Source organism: Danio rerio, chromosome 17 (genome assembly GCF_049306965.1).
Source record: "Danio rerio strain Tuebingen ecotype United States chromosome 17, GRCz12tu, whole genome shotgun sequence".
In the NCBI taxonomy this organism is placed as follows: Eukaryota; Metazoa; Chordata; class Actinopteri; order Cypriniformes; family Danionidae; genus Danio; species Danio rerio.
Genome location: NC_133192.1, coordinates 36,586,787 through 36,610,754, shown reverse-complemented (window position 1 = coordinate 36,610,754; position 23,968 = coordinate 36,586,787). Strand labels below are relative to the sequence as shown.

Sequence of the window (23,968 nt, the reverse complement as noted above, 5' to 3'; positions counted from 1 at the left end):
GAACAATAAAACTAAAAAGACATACCGAGTATGGTATGAACTTAATTTTTTGAAAGGCATCCTATTGGCTGGATCCAGTTCAGGTCATAAACCCCTCCCTCTCTATGTAAATGAATAGAACACCCTCCAGTTGCTGCTATTTAAGGAGCTGACTTACAGTATAGTACACACACAAACCCACACACACAAAGTCACATGCATTTGTCTGCTTTGAAAGATGACTTTACCCTTTGATCAGATTGTGATTGATCGAACTGTTGTGCTTCTTTCTGATGTTTGACATCTCTTGGGGTGTTTAAAAATAGAAAGTTCTCACTTTGATCACGTTACTTTCAGTCGGCTTGCTTATTTTTGGCCAACGTTCCCCTCAAAGCTTTACCTGCCAGTAACTAACATCATTAGACTATAAATATCCACTGTTTTCCAGTATAAGTGTGTTCCACTGCTGCTCTGGGGCAGCTCTCAGCTTTCATGAATGGGAAAAGAAAAAGATCCCATTAAAGTTTATTAAAGCTTTTGGGCAAGACGCTTCTGTTTACTGATGCACTGCAAATAATCCTTTTCCCATATAGAATTTGTATATTGTTTCTAGTCCAAATATATAAATATAGTTGAAATATTTAGACAAGTTAAGAATTTTGATTTGTTTTCAAAAAAGTATAGTCAAAATTAAGTGAGATTTTAGACCCTTAAAACAATCAAAGTTAAATGGAATAAGTGTAATAATGTTGATTTGGGTTTGAAATAATATTATTTTACTCACCACAGTTGCAGATTGTTTTTTATCTTAAGGAACAACTCACTTATTTTTGACTTAATATTCCTGAAAACAAATCAATAATATTGCAAACCCCATACTTCCATACTATACATTACGTTAAAATCAGTATGCGAGTCGAGTAATATGTCCGAATTCATAGAATTCGAAAATCAGTATGCTAGATATACCAGGATGACTTGCAACTTCTGGCGAGATTTTTAAAGTGTGCATCCTATGTATGCTGCGCTATCCCATAATGCCCCATGAGAGAATTCATGAATGGGAGTGAAGTGACGCAACTGACGCAGGTAGGTCATATGACCATGACGAAATGGCGGATGTAGTACATCCGAATTCCATTCTTACTTTTCACATTCATATTGTAGAGAACGGACTTTTCTAACGTCCGAGTAGTACGTTTAAATTCAAATGCAGTACTTACTAAGTAGCAGGCAGTTTTGGACGAAGCCCAGGTTTTTCAGTCTTCAGCAGGCAGTTTTGGACGCAGCCCAGGTCTTTCAGTCTTTTTGTGGATTTCACATTTTATTCTGATATGGTGTGAATTTTCCGAAAATTCGCGTTCTAGACACTTTCTATGAATCCATCACCACATGGATTCACTCAAAACAAAGGCCATGTGGAACTACAAATCTTAGGCCTACTGCGAAAGACAGTGAAATAAGTTAAATATAAACTTGTTGCGGGCACAGGCCATAACACAGCAATGTGTCACATTTCTTTCACAGCACACGGCCTAGCAAGAGCAGAAAGCCGCATGTGTGCACAGCGCATGAGCAGAAGCAACGAGCAGGCTTTCACATCAGCAGCATCTATAGTGCACACTTCTGTTTCTATCTACCTGAAGTTGAAGTAAGATTTATTAGCACTTCTAAATAAAGGCTTTTGTCTCTGGTAAAATTTTTTTTTACAACACAATCAACACAAAATACGGCCGCAAATATTGGCCCAAATTTTAAGAAAAGTCACAGCAAAATCAGTCATTTTAGGCTGCAAAATTCAGAAAAAAAGTCCTGCAAAATCCTGGAGGGACTGATAAGTACAATGTAAAAAGATTTCAGCGTAAGAACATGTTAGTTATATAAAATGTTATATATAATGTATATAATATAAAGCCCTGCCTGAGAAGCAAACTCCACATACCAGTCCTGCCTCTCTTGTCACCCCCTGCCCGTCACCACCAATCATTGACAGCTGTTGTTCTTTTGGTGGGCACACTGATTCTCTTTATGGTGCTCAGAAAATAAATGCGTGTTGGCATTTCTGGTCTCTGGGCCCCTTATGGAGGGCAGGCTGGCATCGATGTGTTTGGGCCCGCACTGAACGTCCACACAAGGGTGGCTGTAAGCAAAGTCAAGTGCCACATTCAGCGCCCGGCCAAAGGGGAAAAGAGTGGGAGAATTAAACTCTTTCCCATCAGCTGCTGTGTGTGGGAGTCTTTGAAAGAGAAGAAGAGGAGTATGAAAAAAAGAGAGCTAAGCCAGCTTTGGGATCGATTAGCATTTGGATACACCCGACGAGGGACCTCTCAAGTGCCCACCATTTTAAAGCAGCCACGCCGCGAGCCCGAACAACGCAACGCGCCTCTGATCAATAGCGCTATTGTTCCAAATGCCTTTGGTATTCTTGACATGCTTTTATCTTCTAAAACTGCAAGTGTCTCGAACAGCAGAGCTTCATTTCCCTCACTGCCGACGCTTGCGTGACAGATGAATGATAGCGCTTCTTTTCCTTTGCAGATTTGTCTGGTAGCAAAGGCAGGAATGTCAAAAGTAATTGCTAAACAAATCACTTGATGTCAAAGCCAACTTCTTCTCCCACTAGCTTCAAAAGCTGTCTTTTTCCAGGGGAAGAATTACATCAGTTTCAGTTGATTATAAATAGTGTTTTTTTTTTTTTTAGCATGCTGCGACTGAAGATATCCTGATAGTTATTCTTCTTCCATTTATGGATTGAATAGTTGAGTACAAATACTAGCCATTACACATTAAAACGGCTGGGTTTCAAATAATTGCTTTATGTTGTCTCTAACAAAAACCAATTAAGTTAACTTAATTGTTTTTATTTAAGTTGATTTAACATAACATAACATAACATAGCACAGTGGGTAGCACTTTCGCCTCACAGCAAGAAGGCCGCTGGTTTGAATCTCAAACCAAATAAATGAATGATTTAACATAAAAAAATTCAGTTATCCCCAAAAAACTTAAGATTTGTAGTTTGAACAAGCAGAAAATAATACTTTTTTGATTGTAGTTTGTTTTGGCCAAAATAAGACTTTTCTATTTACTGTTTTTCCCAAAATAACTAGTGTGTATATATATATATATAGCCCCCTTGTTGATTTTTTTCCCCAATTTTCCCCCAACCCCAATGAGTTCAAAGAATCTTCTCTCTGTTAAACAGAAATTAGGGGAAAAATAAACAGAGGTGCTAATAATTCTGACTTCAACTGTACATTTAATTTTGCCTAATATATATCCATGCCCTCCGGCGCCTAGACTGCAGCTCTGCAAAAGACGTTTGGCCATAGAAGAAATGGTTGTGCCCAACTAAGCCTGGTTTCTCTCAAGGTTTTTTAATTCTTTACTTTTGCCAATTGGTGAAGTTTTTTCCTTGCGTGGGTCGCCACTGGGTTACATGGTTCGGGACCTGTGGAGCTATGCATCGATGAATTTGCTCTTCAGTGTTTAAACTTTGAGCAGTGAATATTAAACCACACTGAGCTGACCTGACTTCAACACTGAAAACTGAACTACACTGTTTCAATTTACTTCGATCTTCTATGTGAAGCTGCTTTGACACAATCTACATTGTAAAAGAGCTATACAAATAAAGATTAATTAAAAAATATCAGATGGCCAGAAAGTGATAATTTTTCTGTAATGCAACTAGTCTGAAACTGATGTGTACACCGTGATTTTCTGTCACATTCACTTTAATGTGTGATATGACTAAAAAGTGGTGATAAACTAATATTTTCTCAATTCAAATGAGTAGCAGCTTGGACCCAGAAACAGTTTTTACTTAAAACGTGTTAACAAAAATTTAATTAGCAACAGTAAAATAAATAAATAAATAAAATAAATAAATGATAAAATAATGTTTTAAAAAACATTTTTGGGACAAAATTATTAGCCCCTTTAAGCTAATTTTTTCCCCCCGATAATCTACAGAACAAACCATTGTTATACAGTAACTTGCCTAATTACCCTAACCTGCCTAGTTCACCTTATGAACCTAGTTAAGCCTTTAAATGTTTAAGCTGTATAGAAGTATCTTGAAAATATCTAGTCAAATATTGTTTGATGTCATCATGGCAAGGATAAAATAAATCAGTTATTAGAAAAGAATTATTAAAACTATTATGCTTAGAAATGTGCAGAAACAATCTTCCCTCTGTTAAACAGAAATTAGGGAAAAAAATAAACAGGGGCACTAATAATTCAGGGGGACTAATAATTCTGACTTCAACTGTATATATATACATATATACATATATATATATATATATATATATATATATATATATATATATATATATATATATATATATATATATATATATATATATATATATATATATATATATATATATATATATATATATATATATTAACTGTTGATTAGCACTATAATCTTATTTTACATGCCCCCTACATCCTACCTAAAACCTAAACCAAACTACAACCTTACTAACTGTGAATAAGTAGCTAATTAGTAGTTTATTTACCTAATAATAATAATAATAATAGTCATTTCTTATTTAATGGTTTATTAACATTGTGAATTATACTTTAAAATAAAGTGTGAACATCTGTTTTTGTTTTACTATAGATGTACTATGTTTACATGAACACAATTTACTAAAGCTAATTATTATTAAATTATTAGGCTGACTCTACTTTTGTTTAATCTGATGCATCCTTGGTGTTAATGTTCTAGTCTGAGTTTGTTTAACTAGTTCAACGTGTTCATGTTATTGTTGTTCAACTCATCTTTATTTCTATAGCACTTTTATAAAGAAGATTGTATCAAAGCAGCTTAACATACTGTAGATGAAGTACTAGTAAATTAAAACTGCTTCAGTCAAGGTTTCAGTTGGAAAATTGAAAAATTTGTCATTTTCTATTATTTGAATAATCAAAATCCACTTGAGAATGTATATGAATATTTTAAAAGGAGAATTCAGACTAGCCCAGACTAGATCATTTGGAGCCATGCCCCTGGATCTGACACATTTAGCTGTGCTACTCATGTGGGAGATGAAAGTAAAGTCCCGCTTGTGTCATTTCCTCATATCATCATCATCATCCTCTGCTTTTTCCATACTTTAAATAAATTCCCAAAAATTACATAAAAAACCCAAACATCCTGGTCTGACCACCATAAGAGTCTGAAGAGAACGATTGCATTAAAGGAATAGTTCACCCCCAAATATATTATTAACTCAGGTTGTTAGGAGCTTGTGAGTTGTTTTTCTCCTGGACCCAAACAGATATAGTTTAAAGAATGGTGGTAACTGAAATAAATAGGGAATAAAATAGGGAAAAATAGGGAAAAAAAACTATAAACAATGGTTTTGGCTGCCAAGAATCTTCAAAATATCTTTTTTTTTCCTAAGTCAAAAGTGCTTTAGGCAAATTTCATGTGTCGGTGCTCTTCGTAAAATTTCATGTGTCGGTGATCTTTGGGTAGGAATTCATAAAGATAAACAACAAAGTCATAAGTCCAAGACACTCAAAAAGTATGTGAAAAAATTTATAAAAAATGTAATTAATTAATTTCACTTTTCTGGTGCCTTGGTCTTTGAATTTTGTAATTTGTCTTCCTCTTCTGTTCATCAGAGAGCTGAATGACAGTATGATAATTTTTGCTGAGCGCTGGAAACTGAATTAAATTGAAAGCTGCAGATGCGTCTCTCCTGGTGTGGTGAGTCTCGTTTTAGCTGGAATCTGGTCGCCACTCTGTCGTGTTTATGGACGCCTCGACTGTTTTAGTCTGTCTGTTGTGTTTGGACCAGGCCTGTGTGTCGGGTGTTTGCGCTGTCTCACATCCCGCCAGATTAAATACAGCAGTTTTCTCATCAACTGCTCCCTGCGCACTATTGGGCGTACATGTGTGTGTTTGTTTTTGTACTCCATAAACAAGTCAATGACAAACATCTCTATTGAGGATTACATGATTACAGAGCCTTCATTCTAGACGTCCAGTTCTGAGTTGTGCCGTGTTTTGTGCTTCATTGTGGCCTTGAAAATAAACTTCATTAACACTCATGGCTAACTTGTGCAGCTGTTATAAAATAGGTTGCTTTTAGTTTTTTAGAGGTATTCTGTAAAATTCTTAAAATAAAAGCTTAAATCAAAACATAATAAAATATTAGTAATACTTTATTATTATTATTATTATTATTATTATTATTATTATTATTATTATTATTATTATTATTATTATTATTATTAAATACAACTATTCATAGTTATTTGCTGATAGTTGTATTAACAATAATTTAATAATAATTATTATGTGCGTAGATTAAAATGTCGATTTATTATTTTATTAATAATAATTTCAAAGACTTGCTAATAATAATAATAATAATAATAATAATAATAATAATAATGTATTGTTTACTTTTGTTGCTGTTCATAGTTTATACTGAAGTATATTCAATTCTAATTTATTTTTAAACAAAGCTTTTTATGAAACATGAACCAGACTCGTCCTCAAGTCAGTCTTGCTATGTGAAAAATAGTTCAGTATTTTTGGATTTTTCTTAGGGCCTACTTACACTATGCTATCCGAACCGTGCCCAGGCCCGTTTCCCGGATCGTTTGAGAAGTGTGAATGCGCTGAATCGGGCTCAGGCACGGTTCACTTGGCCTGCCCTGACCCGGTTGGAAGAGGTGGGCCTGAGCGCTGTTCACTTGGGCTTTGGCGCGGTACGTTTGTAGTGTGAGTGCAAAACGCGCCAAAGCCCGAAACTGAAAGTGAGACGTGACTTTTAAGAGACTGTTTCATATGGATTTATTAATCATTCTTACTGTTCAGTGACCGCAAACTGCCCTAGTTAATTAAAGCCACAAACCCCTCACTGCACGACAGCTGCGCGCCTTCAGCAGACCTCCTCATTCCTGCAGCACGAGGGCTTTATGACTGTTTATGAGCGCCAAAAGTGGCGGATCTGTTCGGCGAAATATCTGACCGCGTGTCACTGCATCCCTAAGGACTGTTTGGCGAAATATTTGACTGCATGTCACTGCATAACAAACGACTGAAACGATATAACTAGAGAAATCTCCATTGTGCTGTGAGAGAGCGCTTCTCACTGAACAGCGCAGCATCGTTGACGTAAGCGTGCCCAGGCCCGATTGTGGTGTGAGTGCGGGCCGTCGGGGGAGACGGGAGGAGGGACAAACGTGCTTTAGCCCGGTTGGAGGCAACTGTACCTAATGTGAGTACGGCCTTAAATACTCTTCTTCCGTAAAGTGGAATGTAAGTGTGTGTGTGTGTGTGTGTGTGTGTGTGTGTGTGTGTGTGTGTGTGTGTGTGTGTGTGTGTGTGTGTGTGTGTGTGTGTGTGTGTGTGTCTTGTGACAGAGGAAGTTGGTTCTCTAGAGAGGCTCTTGTCACTGGCTCCTGTTTGTCTCTGATTACACACACACACACACACACACAAATAAACAAGCCCAGCTGGATTTCGGAAGAGACACAATCTGCCCAGTTCTGCTTAATCCAGTGCGTGGGAAATGAACCAAACCTCTCTCACCAGTACACTTCTCTCTCCTTCAGCCCTTCTTCTGAAGTCGAGACACTGCAGGTCAATAGTATATATAAAAATTCATCCTACTTGTTGATTGATTACATAAACTATTGCTAACTATTTTGTATTACATATTTTCAAAAATTTGTTTGAATTGTTAAATGAGGCATTATTTCAGTACTTTGTGCTACTTTGCATAAACAACGGATGATATCAGGTCAAATTTTTTTTTCCTTCTGACAAATTAGAGTAAAAGTAAAAAAAAAAGCCTAAAAACATCTTTCAAAATAATTTTATAGAAATAAAATGTTGTATTTAATCATTATTTATCATTTCATGTATACCACACTGTAAAAACAACAACAAAGTTGACTCAACTTAAAATTTTAAGGCAACATATTTCAGCACATTTTTAGGTTGAATCAACTTTCAACCCAATTACTTGCACACGACTTAGTTTAGACTATTTTAAAGTTGAGTAAACTTAAAAATGAGGATTGCTGCCTTAAAATTTTAAGTTGGGTCAACTTTTTTTACAGTGCATTTATGAATATATCATAGAAAAATTATTATAATGATTTATTATTATTATTATTATTATTATTCATTCATTCATTTTCTTGTCGGTTTAGTCCCTTTATTAATCCGGGGTCGCCACAGTGGAATGAACCGCCAACTTATCCAGCAAGTTTTTACACAGCGGATGCCCTTCCAGCCACAACCCATCTCTGGGAAACATCCACACACACATTCACACACACACACTCATACACTACAGACAATTTAGCCTACCCAATTCACCTGTACCGCATGTCTTTAGACTTGTGGGGGAAACCGGAGCACCCGGAAGAAACCCACGCGAAGGCAGGGAGAACATGCAAACTCCACACAGAAACGCCAACTAAGCCGAGGTTCGAACCAGCGACCCAGGGACCTTCTTGCTGTGAGGCGACAGCACTACCTACTGCGTCACTGCCTCGCCCTATTATTATTATTATTAGTATTGTTGTTATCAATATTATTATTATGTGTATATGTCGGTTAAGTGTTCATCTTGCGCTCTGATTCAAACCGTGTGTGCAGTATCCGTTTGAAAAACAACATCTATTTATTACTCTTGACCGCGTCTGACAGTCACTCATTGCTTTATGGGAAAGTTAGGTTGTTGCTGGAAGTGGTGTTAGTGAGGCCAGCAGGGGGTGCTCAACCTGTGGTCTATGTGGGTCCTAACACCCCAGTATAGTGAAGGGGACTCTATGTTGACTCTCTGTGGTTGTTAAAAATCTCAGAATGTCCTTTGAAAACCCTGGCAACCTGGCCAAATTTGCCCACTGGCCTCTGTCCATCATGTCCTCCTAACTATCCCCATTTTATAAATGGCTTCTTCACTCTTTCTCCTCTTCACTAACTAGTGTTGTGTGTGGTGTGTAGTCTGGCGCAATATGGCTGCCGTCGCGTCATCCAGGTTTTTAAAACTGTATAATATAACTATATAATGTTAAAAATAATAATTTAAAAAAAATCAGAATATTGATATGTTAATAAAACTGTAAAGTTTGCTGTACTTAAGTTCTGCTTGCACTCAAAAAAAAGTATTTTTGCTCCTTGTTTAAAGAACAAGCGATCGAAACCATGTCTGAAAACCATGAAACCATGTGATCGGGCCCGATTTCTGATCATGTGATCGAATCTGGACCTCCCTACTTTAAAGTGTATATTTTATGAATATATTCTTTCCATTAAACAGGAAAAAAAGTGAAATAAGCAGGTGCATGAACAGCCTGTCTCATGTTTCTGCCTGCAGTGTCTCATCTTGAATACATACTTCTGAGAACAGACAAGTAAGTGTGTTTGCGCTCAAGTTTGTGCTCCGTATGTTGGTCATGTCCTTGAGCTCCACCCTAAGAACGAAACCTCCACCTAATGTCCATCATGTGGAAGGTCAGCTGACTGTTAGCACAGCATCCGTCTGTGACCCGCTGACACACAGGCCTGCTGGAGCACAGTGTGGGCCTTTGTCCAATGACTTCAACATCTGCTCTCACACCCAGCCACTCGCTAGCCCTCTAACACACACACACACACACACACACACACACACACACACACACACACACACACACACACACACACACACACACGCACACACACACACACACACACACGCGCGCGCACTTCCCATTCTGAGTCATTTGGTGACCATCACTGTTTATGCAACCATCAGAGGATGATGAGAGCAAAGCAGTTTACTGAAATGCTCTTCTAAACTTAAACCTTTTGGAACATGATATTTTAACATGCCATCTGGGTCATAATGACCGTAACACTGTGGCCTGATAACAAATAAGCATTTTTTTTTTCCTCTCTGCATGCCCTGAGAGTTGAAATTCTGTGCAAGGCAACAAAATATGATTGTGAAATTGTGATAATATTTTACTTGCACAGAGAAAGTCATAGTAAAGATGATATTAAAAACAATGGCTAAACTGAAAATAAAAATAACAAAATAAAATATAAAGTAATGAAGTAAATCTGACATTAAGTGAATAATAAAGTAAATCAAATAAAGTAATACAGTGAATCTAACACTTGTAAAAGCTTTTACAAGTGTAATTTAGTGTGTTTAACTTAGACATTGCTAATGAGTAAAACAAATAATTGCAAAAAATACAATCTTTGTCATGTAATACGTGGCAAAAATATGTATTTTTTGTGGTATTTTTGTAGATATGAGCAATATCACATGAGTAGCAGACAACTTGTCTTAGTATTCCACCAGTGGCGATATACAGTCATACTGCACTGCTACAAATGTGCTAAAAATTGCATTTATACAACAGAACGACGACCTTATCATATGTATACAAAAGAAAATTTAACACTAAGAGTCTCAAAATCCTTTTATAAGAGGAACTACTTTCTTCCGCCATTCATTCACATCTGCATCTGATATCCAAACAGCAGAAGCCATTACTAATTCACCAACATCACTTTAGCGCTAGTGTAATGATTCTCTAGCATAATGTCTAAAGTGATGTCAAAACAGGTGGTTTTGCTCACATTTTAAGATCATAAGGCTGAACGGCATGAAATGCCATGAATGCCATGATTTTCCAGTATTTCTCTGTTGCAGTTGGGAGATCACAATAATTATCCCCAAAAAACCCAAAGTAGCTCAAACACTACCGGATTGCTGTTGTGTTTTTGATAACGAAAAATGCTAAACACATGCGGGCATTTCTTCATGCTTTCTGTTTACTGAAGTAGTCTGCATTGACAAAAACAGAGGAGACTCTTTAGAAACAAACAGTCAGCCAACAACAAAGTAACAACTCTGGGTTATACAAAGAGTGGCCAACATAAAATACATGCATTCCTGATATATGAGTCCCATCTCACACTCAATACATTACAATTACTACGGTATAAATACAGCACTAACACAGACAAAAGAGAGAGATCGACTAAGACTGTCATTTACTTGTTCAGTAATGATTTGATCAGCTGTAGTTTGAAATTACGCTGTTTTAATGTTCTAAGGGCTTATTATGTGGTCTGTGTTGCCATCTTGTGGATGGACAACATCAACCGTCTTTGCTCTGCTCAATGACAAGCTGATGGAGATTTCTATAAGTATTTAAAATAAGCTTATTCCTTATAAATAAACTGCATAGTTGCAATCTAAACAACTACATTCTCGTCTAAAAAAACCTTAAAAGTACTTTATGTTGTCCAACAGCTCCAATATTTCTCAAACTAAAGTGAATTTATTGATTGCTGTCACTTTTTGTGGGTGGAGTAATATAAAAGGAGGCTGTACGAGTTCTGACATTGCAGAATATCGCACGGCTATCAGCCAATTAGATTGGAGAACCAGACAGAACACACACACACACACACACACACACACACACACACACACACACACAAACACACACATACACATAGACACAATATAGCAATATTGTTATATTAAAATAGTGTTATGTTACACACACACACAAACACACACACACACACACACACACACACACAATAAATATATATATATATATATATATATATATATATATATATATATATATATATATATATATATATATATATATGATTCACTCTAGAATTGTAGGTATATTTCATGGATTTTCCATTCATTGGAAAAATAATGTAATCTAAATATTGTAAAATAATGCTTCAGTCTTGGTGGGAAACATTTGATTCAGTTAATATTGAAGTTTAACTTAATGCCAAACTGTTTAAACCATAACAGATAGACATCAACAGACTTGAAGTTTTCCACCATTTTGTGCTTAATCTCAAGACGTTAACATCAAACTAAATACCACATGGCATGTCTGAAACTGAATTTGATCTATTCACATTATATTAGTGTTTTAAAAAAGTGAATGCAAGATTCATTGAAACATCACAATAACAGAGTTGACATAATTCATCTACTGCTATGCTGATGATACGCAAGCTAACTTTTTGGGCTGTGTTGCTCGACTGAAAATACATGTTGCCCTAATTAGTGTCCTCGTGTCTAACTTGGTTGCTCATTGCCCTGCAGCATTGCTCTAAAAGTTGCCCATCAGCGGCATTGGTGTCTTCTAAACATTTAGTACAAATTAATGAGAAGGGAGTAACGATCATGCCTCAGTGCTTTTTAGAGTTTCTTGCCAGAAGAAATGACTTCACTTGGAGCAAGTCACATGCTTTTTCTTTCAAAGTTGTCATGCCTTATTATAACCCATGTAACAGAGTTGACTATAACGTAAGTTAGAACATACACAACATTTAACATATATAACTGAAACTGCAGGGCTGCACTGTGGCACAGTGAGTAGCCTTACAGCAAGAAGGTCGCTGGTTCGAGCCTTGGCTGGGTCAGTTGGCATGTGAAGTTTGCATGTTCTCCCCATGTTGGGTTTCCTTTGGGTGCTCCGGTTTCCCCCAAAGACATGCAGGACAGGTGAATTGGGTAAGCTAAATTGTCCTAGTTATGTTTGTGAATGTGTGTGTGTGTGTTTCACAGTGATAAGTTGCAGCTGGAAGGGCATCCACTGCAGAAAACATATGCTGGATAAGTTGGTGGTTCATTCCAATGTGGCGACCCCTGATTAATAAAGGGACTAAGCCGAAAAAAAGTGAACGAATGAACTAAAATCACAATAAAAATAGCAGTTCTTTATATCATGTTTTCATTTTATTGTATAGATAGTGAAAGAACGTAACCAGGGTGATGTGAATGACCTCATAAAGTACACTGTTTTTACCCGACGTGTTCTCGGGAGTTTGTTTTCCATGTCAAACTTGCTAAGTAACTTGCAAAACTGAACTTTGTGCACTTAATATTAAGAAAAATCCCCAATCCGCCTCCATTATCAGATGTCTCCATTTTCCTCCATCCACACTGACACGGAGCGGCAGCATTTTAAAATGAAAACGTTCTTCAGCATTTCCAAAACACTCCGTTTTTATGGCTAGGAAACTCCGGTGTAGTGTGGACCATAGCAAAACGTACACATTTTAAAACTAAAACGCATTAGTGCCTCAGACGCTCTGTCCAGTTGTATATCTTCTCCTTCAGTCTAGATGCTGATGTTTAAACTGGCGTGCTGTCTCCATGTACTGTAGCAACAGGTCATCTGAGTGCCATTGTGTCAGCTCTCCTGCCCAATTTAAACAGCTCAAATCTGATTACTTCAGCCGGTGGTATGGGACAGGGCCAAACTCTGAGCTCACACTCTTCACGGCAGAGAAAAGGCCTTATTGTATCTTCATATCGACCACTAAAGATTCAGCTGGATTTCCTTTAACAGAGAGACAGCGGCGTGGGCCGAGGGCAGATGAGAAGATACAGCAAGAAATATGGGCTGTGCTAAATGTCTGCGTTCAGCAGAAGCAAATCATCAGATTTATTTGATACCAATCCCCACGCTCAATAAGATAAATTGCAATAGGAAACCATTTATCTGAAAGCGTCTGACACGGCGCTACAGAAATAACAGCAGTAGCCACATGCATTCAGCAACTGGGGCTGGTGGCTGGGGAGCTAGTTTTGCACAGTTTAGAGAAGAGGTGTATGTTATTGTGTACATTAAAGAAATATGACAATCAATCAGTCAGTCAGGGTGCTTTCACACCTGCTTCATTTATTTCAGTGGAATCACACTCGAAGTTTGTTTTCTCTTTTGGATTGTTTCATATGGGCAGGTGTGAACATGACAGTCACACCAAACAAACGTACCTAGATCTGGGGGGTATTCCAGAAAGCAGGGTTAACTTACCATCTGCTAAACCCTGAACTCTCGGTTGATTTACCCAAAACCTGCTTACCGCGAGTATGTTGGTTCCAAAACAGGTGATAAGAGTAAGTTAAATCAACCTCCTGAAGATAACCACGGGTTAATGCGCATGCACGACACACACCTGAAGGCATTTTCAGTAGATCGTCGAACTCACGAGTCACCATAGAAAGTCACATTGAGAAAAAAGGGCAATGCACTTTACAGAGGCGAAGCTGGAGGTTTTAATCACAGAGATTACACATCTGCTTCAACGAAGGAAAGAAACATAGAATAAGAAATAGATTAGAAAAGAAAAAATAAATAAGAAGAAAGTTTGTTCATTAAATTACACATGCCACCCTCCATTTTATTGTAATGAAAAATTTAACCGCTCTTTAACATCCTTTTTGAGTATGTTGTGTAACCATTCATGCATTTATTTTTTTGCCATTAATTTCTTAAGGCCAAAATATGTGTATTGACTAATAAGGCTTATAGAAATTGTAATCTTTCTGGAGCAAGAACTCTGTCCAAAGTCATTAAACACAGAAACATTCTCCTAAAAGGTAATATTTAATTACTGGAGCTCTGTATTTAACACTCTAGAATATTCTTTCTATTATGCAGCTAATAGAAAGAGGCCTGTAACTGCTGTGCCCTATAATAAAGGCTTATTTGTGGTGAGTTTTTGACTTAAAGCACACAATCTGTCACTGTTGTAAGTGATTGTTGTCAGATAGCTTTAGCTTCTTTTTATGCTTTTTATTTTAAGTTCCTTCTGCCTCAACTAACAAGCAGTGTAAGAAGTTTCTGCACTTTTCCATATTTTAGTATTACTCTTGTATGACAAAATCTTTTATCTATATATTTAAATTCTAAAGTAGCTGTATAAGGTCCATCTTTAAAGATAAATAAAGTCACATGAGCATCACCTTAAGGTGACAAATGTATATGAAAAATATGTTAGACGTTGAAAGGTGCGTGTTTAAAGCAGTGTAAAAAATCATTCATTTTATTTCAGGAAATGAACAGACTATTTGATTAAACATAGTTTTTTGACAAATTATATTTCTTAGCACTCTTTCATCTCTTTTGTCTGCTTGGGCCACTGAGATTTCCTCTGGGTCAGACTGCAGGTAGAGTGTCATCGTATAAGGCAGAAAAGGGTATCTTTTGTCCTCCAGCAAGTAACAATGTAGTGCCCAGTAAAGATTCTATTGTATAATACAAATATAATAAAAATTAACATTGTGTAAAGCAACATTTGCTTTATAGTTGTTGTTGTTTTTTTTTTTACTATATTTGTACTATACACTTGAATCATTACTTCCTGAAAATCAGCCATTTAGCCTCAACATAGTGATGATCTGGGGTCATCACATATAAGCTAGTAAGTGGAAGCAGTAATGAGTTTAATAGTTGAAACAGAAAATCAAGTTGTACCTGCACATTTATACTATGGACAGATTTCATATTATCAGTGTCCTTTAGTGACTGATGGAGCTTTAAAAACTGGCTGCAATTAATGCACACAATAGCATTTGGAAACCCTGAAAAAAAATATTATATTAAAAATGTAGGTGTGTGTGCGTGACTGTATACATATGAACGACGTCTTACATCTTAAATTATAGATATATTTTCCTAAAAAAAGACAAAGCTGCCACTTCTTATAATATTATACAGAAAAACGTGAGGGTGCAGAAGGAGTGAAAAAGACAAGATCTGTAAGTGAGATTCGAACTCGCTCCGTTGTGCGCTCCGTTGTTCATTAACGATGCACTGTCCACTACACTATTGCCGTTCTCTGAATTTACTGTGTAATGATACGCAGTGATTTATGACCAAGGAACTGTACAAAAGTGTAAAGAACAGTTCAGTGCCAGGCATACTGTACAGGTGGTCATACTGCCACATTGTACAGTTGCCTCAAATGCCCTGACGTGAATAAAAAGAGCTGAACTGAATGTTTTTTATGGTAAGCGCAGACCCGCGGTTTGTCACATTTGATTTGAAAAAGGTTTGTTAAATACATTAACATTATACATTTGTTTATAACCCTCTCACAACGAAAAAACTTGTATCTGTGTGTCCACATCCATAAATATTCTCATCAAAAGAGCACGCAATGCTCAGTAAACTCTCTGAAACAGAAAAACTCGGGAACATAGCAACTTACTCTCTGAACATAACCTGCTCCGGAGCAGGTTATCTTCAGAGAGTAAGTTGCTATGGCTACTTAACATACCCAGAAGTTACCTCCGATTTTGGAACCAAAGCTGCAGGTTATCTACCTACTTACTCTCAAACTTACCCGGGTATGTCACATAACCTGCTTTCTGGAACAGCCCCCTGCTTGAACCTGAGAATGGATATTTTGTGGTGAGAATCTGATCCTAACTCAAGCAGACCCAAAAGTACTGTGCATTTTTGGATTAATATGCAGGCCCGTAGCTAGGGGGTTTTGGGTGGTTCAAAAGACCCACCCACCACTGACAAAGGCCTGGAATTTGTGCCTACATGAGCTTATTTGTCCCATTTTGACAGCTATGGCATCATAAATTGTGAAAATAACTAATCGAAAAAGGCTTTAAGACTAAGAAGAATCTGACATACTTAAAGTCATTTTTTCAATTACTGACCTACTGCATTGTTTTTAAACACAAAAAACATTTTACAAGTAACTTTATTCTAAATCTTGGACCTTATTTTTGAAGGAAAAAATGTATTTGAAGCAAATAAAAGTAAATTTTAATACTAATTTGGCTATTTTTGTTTTCTAGAGGCTAGAAAAATCGAGAAACTACATTATTATATTTTATTATTATTATTATTATTATTCATTCATTCATTTTCTTTTTCAACTTAGTCCCTTATTATTCAGAGGTCACCAAAACGGAATGAACCACCAACTTATGCAGCATATGTTAACGCAGTGGATGCCCTACCAGCCGCAACCCATCACTGGGAAACATCCATTTACACTCATACACTATAGACAATTTAGCTTAGCCGATTCTCCTATACCGCATGTCTTTGGACTTGTGGGGGAAACCGGAGCACCTGGAGAAAACCCACGCGAACGCAGGAAGAACATGCAAACTCCACACAGAAACGCCAACTGACCCAGCCGAGGCTTGAACCATCGAACTTCTTGCTGTGACTACCTACTGCACCACCACATCATCCTTTACTATTATTATTATTATTGTTTGCATGCCAAATTGAATATGTTGGATAGTTTATTTGCTTAATGAATGACAATAGTCTACTTAGCCTTATAGGCAGCAATATATACATTCCTTTATTTATATATATATATATATATATATATATATATACATATATATATATATATATATATATATATATATATATATATATATATATACATATATATATATATATATATATATATATATATATATATATATATATATATATATATATATATATGTGTATATATATATATATATATATATTAGGGATGTAACGGTATCAGAATTTCACGGTACGGTAATACCTCGGTATGAATGTCACGGTACGGTATTTATTGAATCATTTACAGGAAAAAAAAAACTTTTGAAAATACTCCAAAAAAGTGCCAAAAGTGTCAATGACATACAAATTAGCCATCTATCTGTAAGCTTTGAAACAGGAACTTCAATTTTAATAACAAAAAATTATTAAACCATGTAAAAAAAATAAAGTTTCAATTTAGTATTGTTAAAAACTCATCACATTTAACATTTAATCACTCACTTAGATAGAGATGGGTTTAAAGGAAAATTATCATATAACTATAATCTGGTAAAAGCTGGTATCTCTGGGTATTTACAATGTCCCCTGCAACAGAAAAAACCCCTCTCATTTGGGACTGAGGATTCTGGGACAAGAGAGATATGACTTGGCCCATGTTGACAGCAGTGGGTGACGTTGTGCATTGTCTTTCCCCCACTTGAGAGGACAAGCCATGAGTGAGATAGAGGTCTCTTTACTGTAAAAGTCAATATCTGCATCAATCTGAACAGTGTGCTGTGTTTCTGCAGTCCCCATGACTGTTATTAGTCGTATTCCCCAACTTGCAGGCACGTGCACACATAGGGCTTAACCTGTGCAGTGCACATGCCCTTTTTAGTCTTGCATAGAAAATGCCCTTCCAAAACGATCAAAAGTGCCCCCGCGACGCGACACAACCTCCGTCCAGTCCAGCCCTTCAGTAGGCGCGCGATAACACCTCTCTTGAGTATGCGCGCTCAACCCCCCCTCGGCGCTTTACAATACGCGCGCCACAACACAGCTGATCAGAACGCGCGCGACGACAACACCCGCTTTAGGTTCGATCATTTCCATCTTTTTTTCATCTCCGCTACTAGCAGCACACTCCATTTCCGCATTACTGGATCTGTAGCGACAACAGACCGCAAAGGATTATGGCCACGCCGGGGCTGATGGGAAATGAAGTTTCAGCTACCTCCCGTTCGCTTCATTCGCCTGAGCAAATTTTCTCAGAAGACCTATAGTTTTACCGAGTCATGCGACTTCGGTAATATCGAAAAAATTTAATATTGCGGTATGACGGTATTTACAATACCGTTACATCCCTAATATATATATATATATATATATATATATATATATATATATATATATATATATATATATATATGTGTGTGTATATATATATATATGTGTATATATATATATATATATATATATATATATATATATATATATATATATATATATATGTATATATATATATATGTATATATATATATATATATATATATGTATATATATATGTATATATATATATATATATATATATATATATATGTATATATATATATATATATATATGTATATATATATATATATATATATATATATATGTATATATATATATATATGTATATATATATGTATATATATATATATATATGTATATATATATATATATATGTATATATATATATATATATATATATATATATATATATATATATATATATATATATATATATATATATATATATATATATATATATATATATATATATTCCTTTATTTTAAATCTTTAGGAACTGTTTTGGTAAATAGTGCTTAAAATGTCCCTAAAATGCAGTAGCTATTTAAACTACACAATACTTAACTTAGCAGTCAAATAAGGTCCACTTTGTAATAAGGTTTACTTTTTGAGAAAAAAAGAACTGTCCTTTTTACCAGGCTGACTATCGGCCTGATATGAGTTGCGCATTATGGGATGAGGACAAGTTTATTGACAGTTTGCGCTTTAGTAATTTAGCCCCATGGCAGGTCACAGACAAAACTGTGGTTGTAAGTTGATGCGGAGCCTGATAGAAATGGGGTCTAAATAATGTTTCATCTTCTGGGAATTTTTCTGCAAGTTCATTCTGACCAATCAAAATGCAGATTTGGATATTTCTTCAGAGATGCATCTAAATAACGAGTCATCTTGATGTTGTCATGTGAATGTGTTTTGGTTTGTTTCAACTGAAAACTGCTATTTATAGCTCTTTTTTTGCCCTTGGTCTGGACCAAAGTACTAGAGGCCGGTTTCACTAGCACTTTGCAAGTTAAAACGTAGCCTAGTTGTGAGGTAAGAGACGCTAAGTTACAACTTGGACACTAGAGTTAATGTTATGCTCCAACTAGCTATTTTCTGGCAGCCTCTACCAATGTATAATGTTAGAAAAGAGATGACAGTGAAATTAGTTTACATTTAGGTGCTTGCGATGATTATGAAGAACAATCTCCCTCTGCTTAATTTTCTGTCAAATCTCACTTTTTTTGGGTTAGTTTCTTTTGGGTTTGTAGAAGAATAGTTTAATTTTCTTTGGAGTGTTTATTGTTATTTGTATCCATGAATTACAATTAGAATGTTTTCTCTTTCAACGTGCAGGCTATTAAAATAATTCAATTGTATTGTTTATTGTCACATTTAGATATTGCTTGATAATAATAGCAGGGAGAGAACTCTGAGCTCCTGCCTGGTCACTGAGCATGTAAGGGGGTACAAGATCAGGTAGTTCTCAAGAGCTCCCCCTGGTAAAGGAGAAAAGGAGGAGATGGGGTGGTTGGGGGGTTTCTTCGGAAAACGAAGATAAGCTTGTAGTTTTAGCTACTTATAGTCAGTTTGAATTAATCAAATTCGGTCTACTAATGATTACAGATGAGAGACCAGCTGGGATCAATCATATCACATGGTCCTCTTAAAATTAGTTTGTGAAACTTCACTTAAAGATTTATATGCTTCCTTTTAGGTATTTTGTCATTCAATGCAACTAGGCATTACTTTATGAAGAGTTTATGTCTTACATTCTGCCTAAAGAACGTGTGGTGCAACCAAAGTAAGAACAAATTTAGCTACAAACTAGCTAGTAAGCCACTAGTGTCAGTCTGGAAGGATTAAAAATAGACTTATCAGAATTAGAAAATGACTTTCACCAGACTGTGAATATCCGAAAAAGCTCAAAACAAGTCTTTCTGCAGCATTATTATAAACGTGTTGAATATTACTGTAGGGAATAGGAGAGAGCACAACGTAACACTTTTTGGTTTTGGTCAAATAATGAACAAAGTAATAAGGTTAGACGAACTATATTTTTTTTACCCCTAACACACAAGCCTCTCCTACAAATGAGCACTGGTTGTATGATCGCCGGACCTATGGTTTCTGTGCAGCATTGCCAAAAATGCCAGAAGTAAAAATGTTACTATTTACCCCACTTGCGGGGCAAGTTGTAACAGACAGAGGGGTAGTTGTAACACATGCTTGTAACACAAAGGCGGATTTCACACAATTAATTTACTTCAAATAGTAGCTATATTTCCTCAGTAATTGGTTGAATTTATTTTTTATTTTGACTAATAAAAAATACTTTTATGCTGCAAAAATGTTTTCTCCTGTGTTTCTCATCCAAATTTTGCAGAAAAGATCAATAATTGGCAGGAAGACGTCTGCTGACTGTGGTGAAAGTCTCTGAAACATGCCATGGTTAACCCTGAGTAAATACCTTAAAACTCCATGCTACATTTAACCGCCATAGTGAAAATTATCTGGAGGCCCTAAAGAGCTCTTTCCACTGCTTGAAATGATTTCAGCTCATTGAATTGAACAAACTATAAGTTTGAAACCCGTAATTTAAAAGGCAGTAGGCACATTCAGGAAAAAGATGGATTAAATTAGAATGGAGAATTGTAAAATTGTAATGGTGTGTAAAATATTGGTTTCATAACCTCATTTGCTTGCATTGGTTAAAAACAACAAAAGCAATAACTAAATGAAATTAAAGGCTGTCATATAATACGAAGCCTACTGAATGTCAAAAACACTTACTAAACGGCATGTTTTTGCTTCCACCAAAAAGGGACATTTACAGCATGATATAATAAAAGTTATTCTGAGCCTTAACTTTACAAACACCCAAGGCTTATATTGCATCTGGTACAAAAGGGCATAAAAGGACTCATTTAAAGGAGCTATTTTGCAAAAAAATACTTTTATAATGGGCTTAAACACAGATGTGTGGCAACAGTGTGTGAATTTTGCCAACCTCTAATGGTAAACATTAATTAATTATTATTTTTTAATCACACTTAATAAAAACAGTCTGCAGAAACACTTGATTGACATTCTCTTTGTACATGTCAGAGGGGGAAAGCAGCAGTCTATACCATTAGAGTTTTCAGACCATACCTGCTGAAGATAATGTCAGGAACTAAGAGGCATCATAAATGTGAAGTTTTAGGATGCAAAAATCAACGCTGAAGTCTACATTGACTGCCTTCCTCTGAGACACTTCTTTTCACATTTTCAGCTTTTCACAGAGATAGGGCTCTATTTTGACGATCCATGCGCAACGCATTAAGGGCATGTCAGAATCCACTTGCAATTTTATAGATGAAAAAATCCGCCTTGCGCCGTGGAGCATGGTCTAACAGGGTTGAGCTTATTCTCTTAATGAGTTACAGATGTGTTTTGAGAATAAACCAATCAGAGTCTCATCTCCCATTCCCTTTAAGAGTCAGTTGCGTCGCGCCATATCGCATCTACTATTTACATGACAGACTTTGTAAGTGGAAAAATTTCACTAGTAAAAAAATTTCTCTAGTAAGAAAACACTTAAACAGAGCATCTACTGGTGAGAATGAGAGATGAGCCTCCTCATTCTTTACTTTCACTTTCACTTTTGTGGATAGGAAAACTAATAGAGTAAGGGAGGTAAGGGAGGTGCACAAATAACGCGATCTGCGCTGGACCATAGACTGGCTTTGATCTGGTCTGTTGAACAGACTATTATAGTTCCCCAAAATAGCAACACACTAGCAATGCGCCTCAACACGCCTCCTTTTTTAGACCAGAACGCCTATGGGCGCACATATGAGCGCAAATGCATTTGCTATTTAAACAGCGTGCTGCAAAACGTCAAAACGACTCTTGCACCAAGCTGAAACTATCAAACAACAATTGCGCCCCGCCTTGCACTGCATTGCGCCGGGTGTGTGATAGGGCCAATAATGTTAGTCCTTTTTTGAACTTGCTGCTATGCTGACACAAAGGCATTTGTAGCTCCACCTTCTTTTGAAAAGTTTGCTGGGTGCACAATCTCAGTTGAATATAAAGCAACAGCCGACAAAACTGCACAATTTGGATCAAAGCCTAAAGGGTGCTGTTTCAAAGTGTTATAAAACATTATTTGTGTGGTATTTTGAGCTGAAACTTCACATACACACTCTAAGGTCATCAGACATTTTTTACGTCTTGTAAAAGGGGGCAAAACATTTAACTATATACTGGCCTTTTGAGACTGGAATGCATTTGTTATTGATTCTTTTTAGTAATTGTCACCATCTCGTTGCAGGATTTCTAAAAACATCCCCACAACTAAAGATGTGGAGCCTCTGCTGGAGATTGATGGTGATATTCGTAGTTTTGAGGTGTTTCTGTCTTCACACACCCCTGTTCTCACCGCTCGTGATGTGGAAATGTTCCTGCCGTGTACTGTCAACCTGGATCCCAAACTGAGGGAGATCATCGCAGGTACAAACCCACACCAACACGACTGTCTAGCAGGAAGGACATGCTATCAACTGGGTTTTATGTAAGGATGCTAATCAAAACTAAAATGCTTCAGTGATAGATTGAAAAATATTTACACATGACTGAATTGTAGGGCCGGGACACTAAATCAATATTTTATTGATTAATTATTTTTAATATTCAAATAACCGCTTAAGGGTTTTTTTTAAGAGAGTATTCTTAATTATTGTAGTTATTCCGGACTGAACAAGTCGTGTATATTTATAGACTTGTGCATTGTAATATTTTGTATTTAAATTTATATATATTTTGTGCAGGTTTTATTTACTGTTATAAACATATTACATCAGTCATATTTCTTTAGTGGTTTTCCCTGGTAAGATACTAGCAGGCTGAGTAAATAGCTAAAGCATTGGCCTTGATAGTTTGATGTAAATGAAAATAGTTTCAGATTCTTGAAGTCTTGAGCGACTGCTACATTCATCTTTATTTTATTTTCTCCACTTCACAGAAATGTATTAACGCAGGAAAGGAGCTGTTTTGTGGTTAAGTGCTTTCACACCTAGACATTTGTTTCTGAACCTGGCTTGTTTGCCCAGTTAGCGCGGTTTGTTTGGCATATGTGAAACCCACAATCAATTGGTCCAAGATCGGCTGAGTGAGGTGGTCTGAGCTCGATTGAAATGAAATCTGGAGCAGATTGATTGTAGTGAGAAAGCAAAATGATTCAATGAACTAATGAACCAGGCTATATCACAGTGTGTTTTGGTTATGTAAAAGCCATATACAGTTGAAGTCGGAATTTATAGCTCCTCTGAATTATTATCCCCCCTGTTTATTTTTTCCTCTAATTTCTGTTTAACAGAGAGAAGATTTTTTCAACACATTTTTAAACATGATAGTTTTAATAACTAATTTCTAATAGCTGATTTATGTTATCTTTGCCATGATGACAGTAAATAATATTTGACTAGATATTTTTCAAGATACTTCTATACAGCTTAAAGTGGCATTTAAAGTTTTTACTAGGTTAATTAGTTAAACTAGGCAGGTTAGAGTAATTAGGCAAAT

General features: G+C 36.2%; 1 protein-coding gene across 11 annotated transcripts in view; it reads left to right on the top strand.

The window, feature by feature from the left end:
- kidins220a (kinase D-interacting substrate 220a) overlaps positions 1–23,968 on the top strand; it is a 154,795-nt gene that overhangs the window by 79,991 nt on the left and 50,836 nt on the right. For all 11 annotated transcript variants that reach the window (XR_012393039.1, XM_009293186.4, XM_694244.9 and 8 more), the window contains exon 23: positions 22,719–22,897. Coding sequence is in view for 10 of the 11 variants with exons in the window: in XM_009293186.4 (XP_009291461.1) it covers positions 22,719–22,897 (179 nt within the window). In the remaining variant the exon portion in view is untranslated. The remainder of the gene's footprint in view (positions 1–22,718; positions 22,898–23,968) is intronic.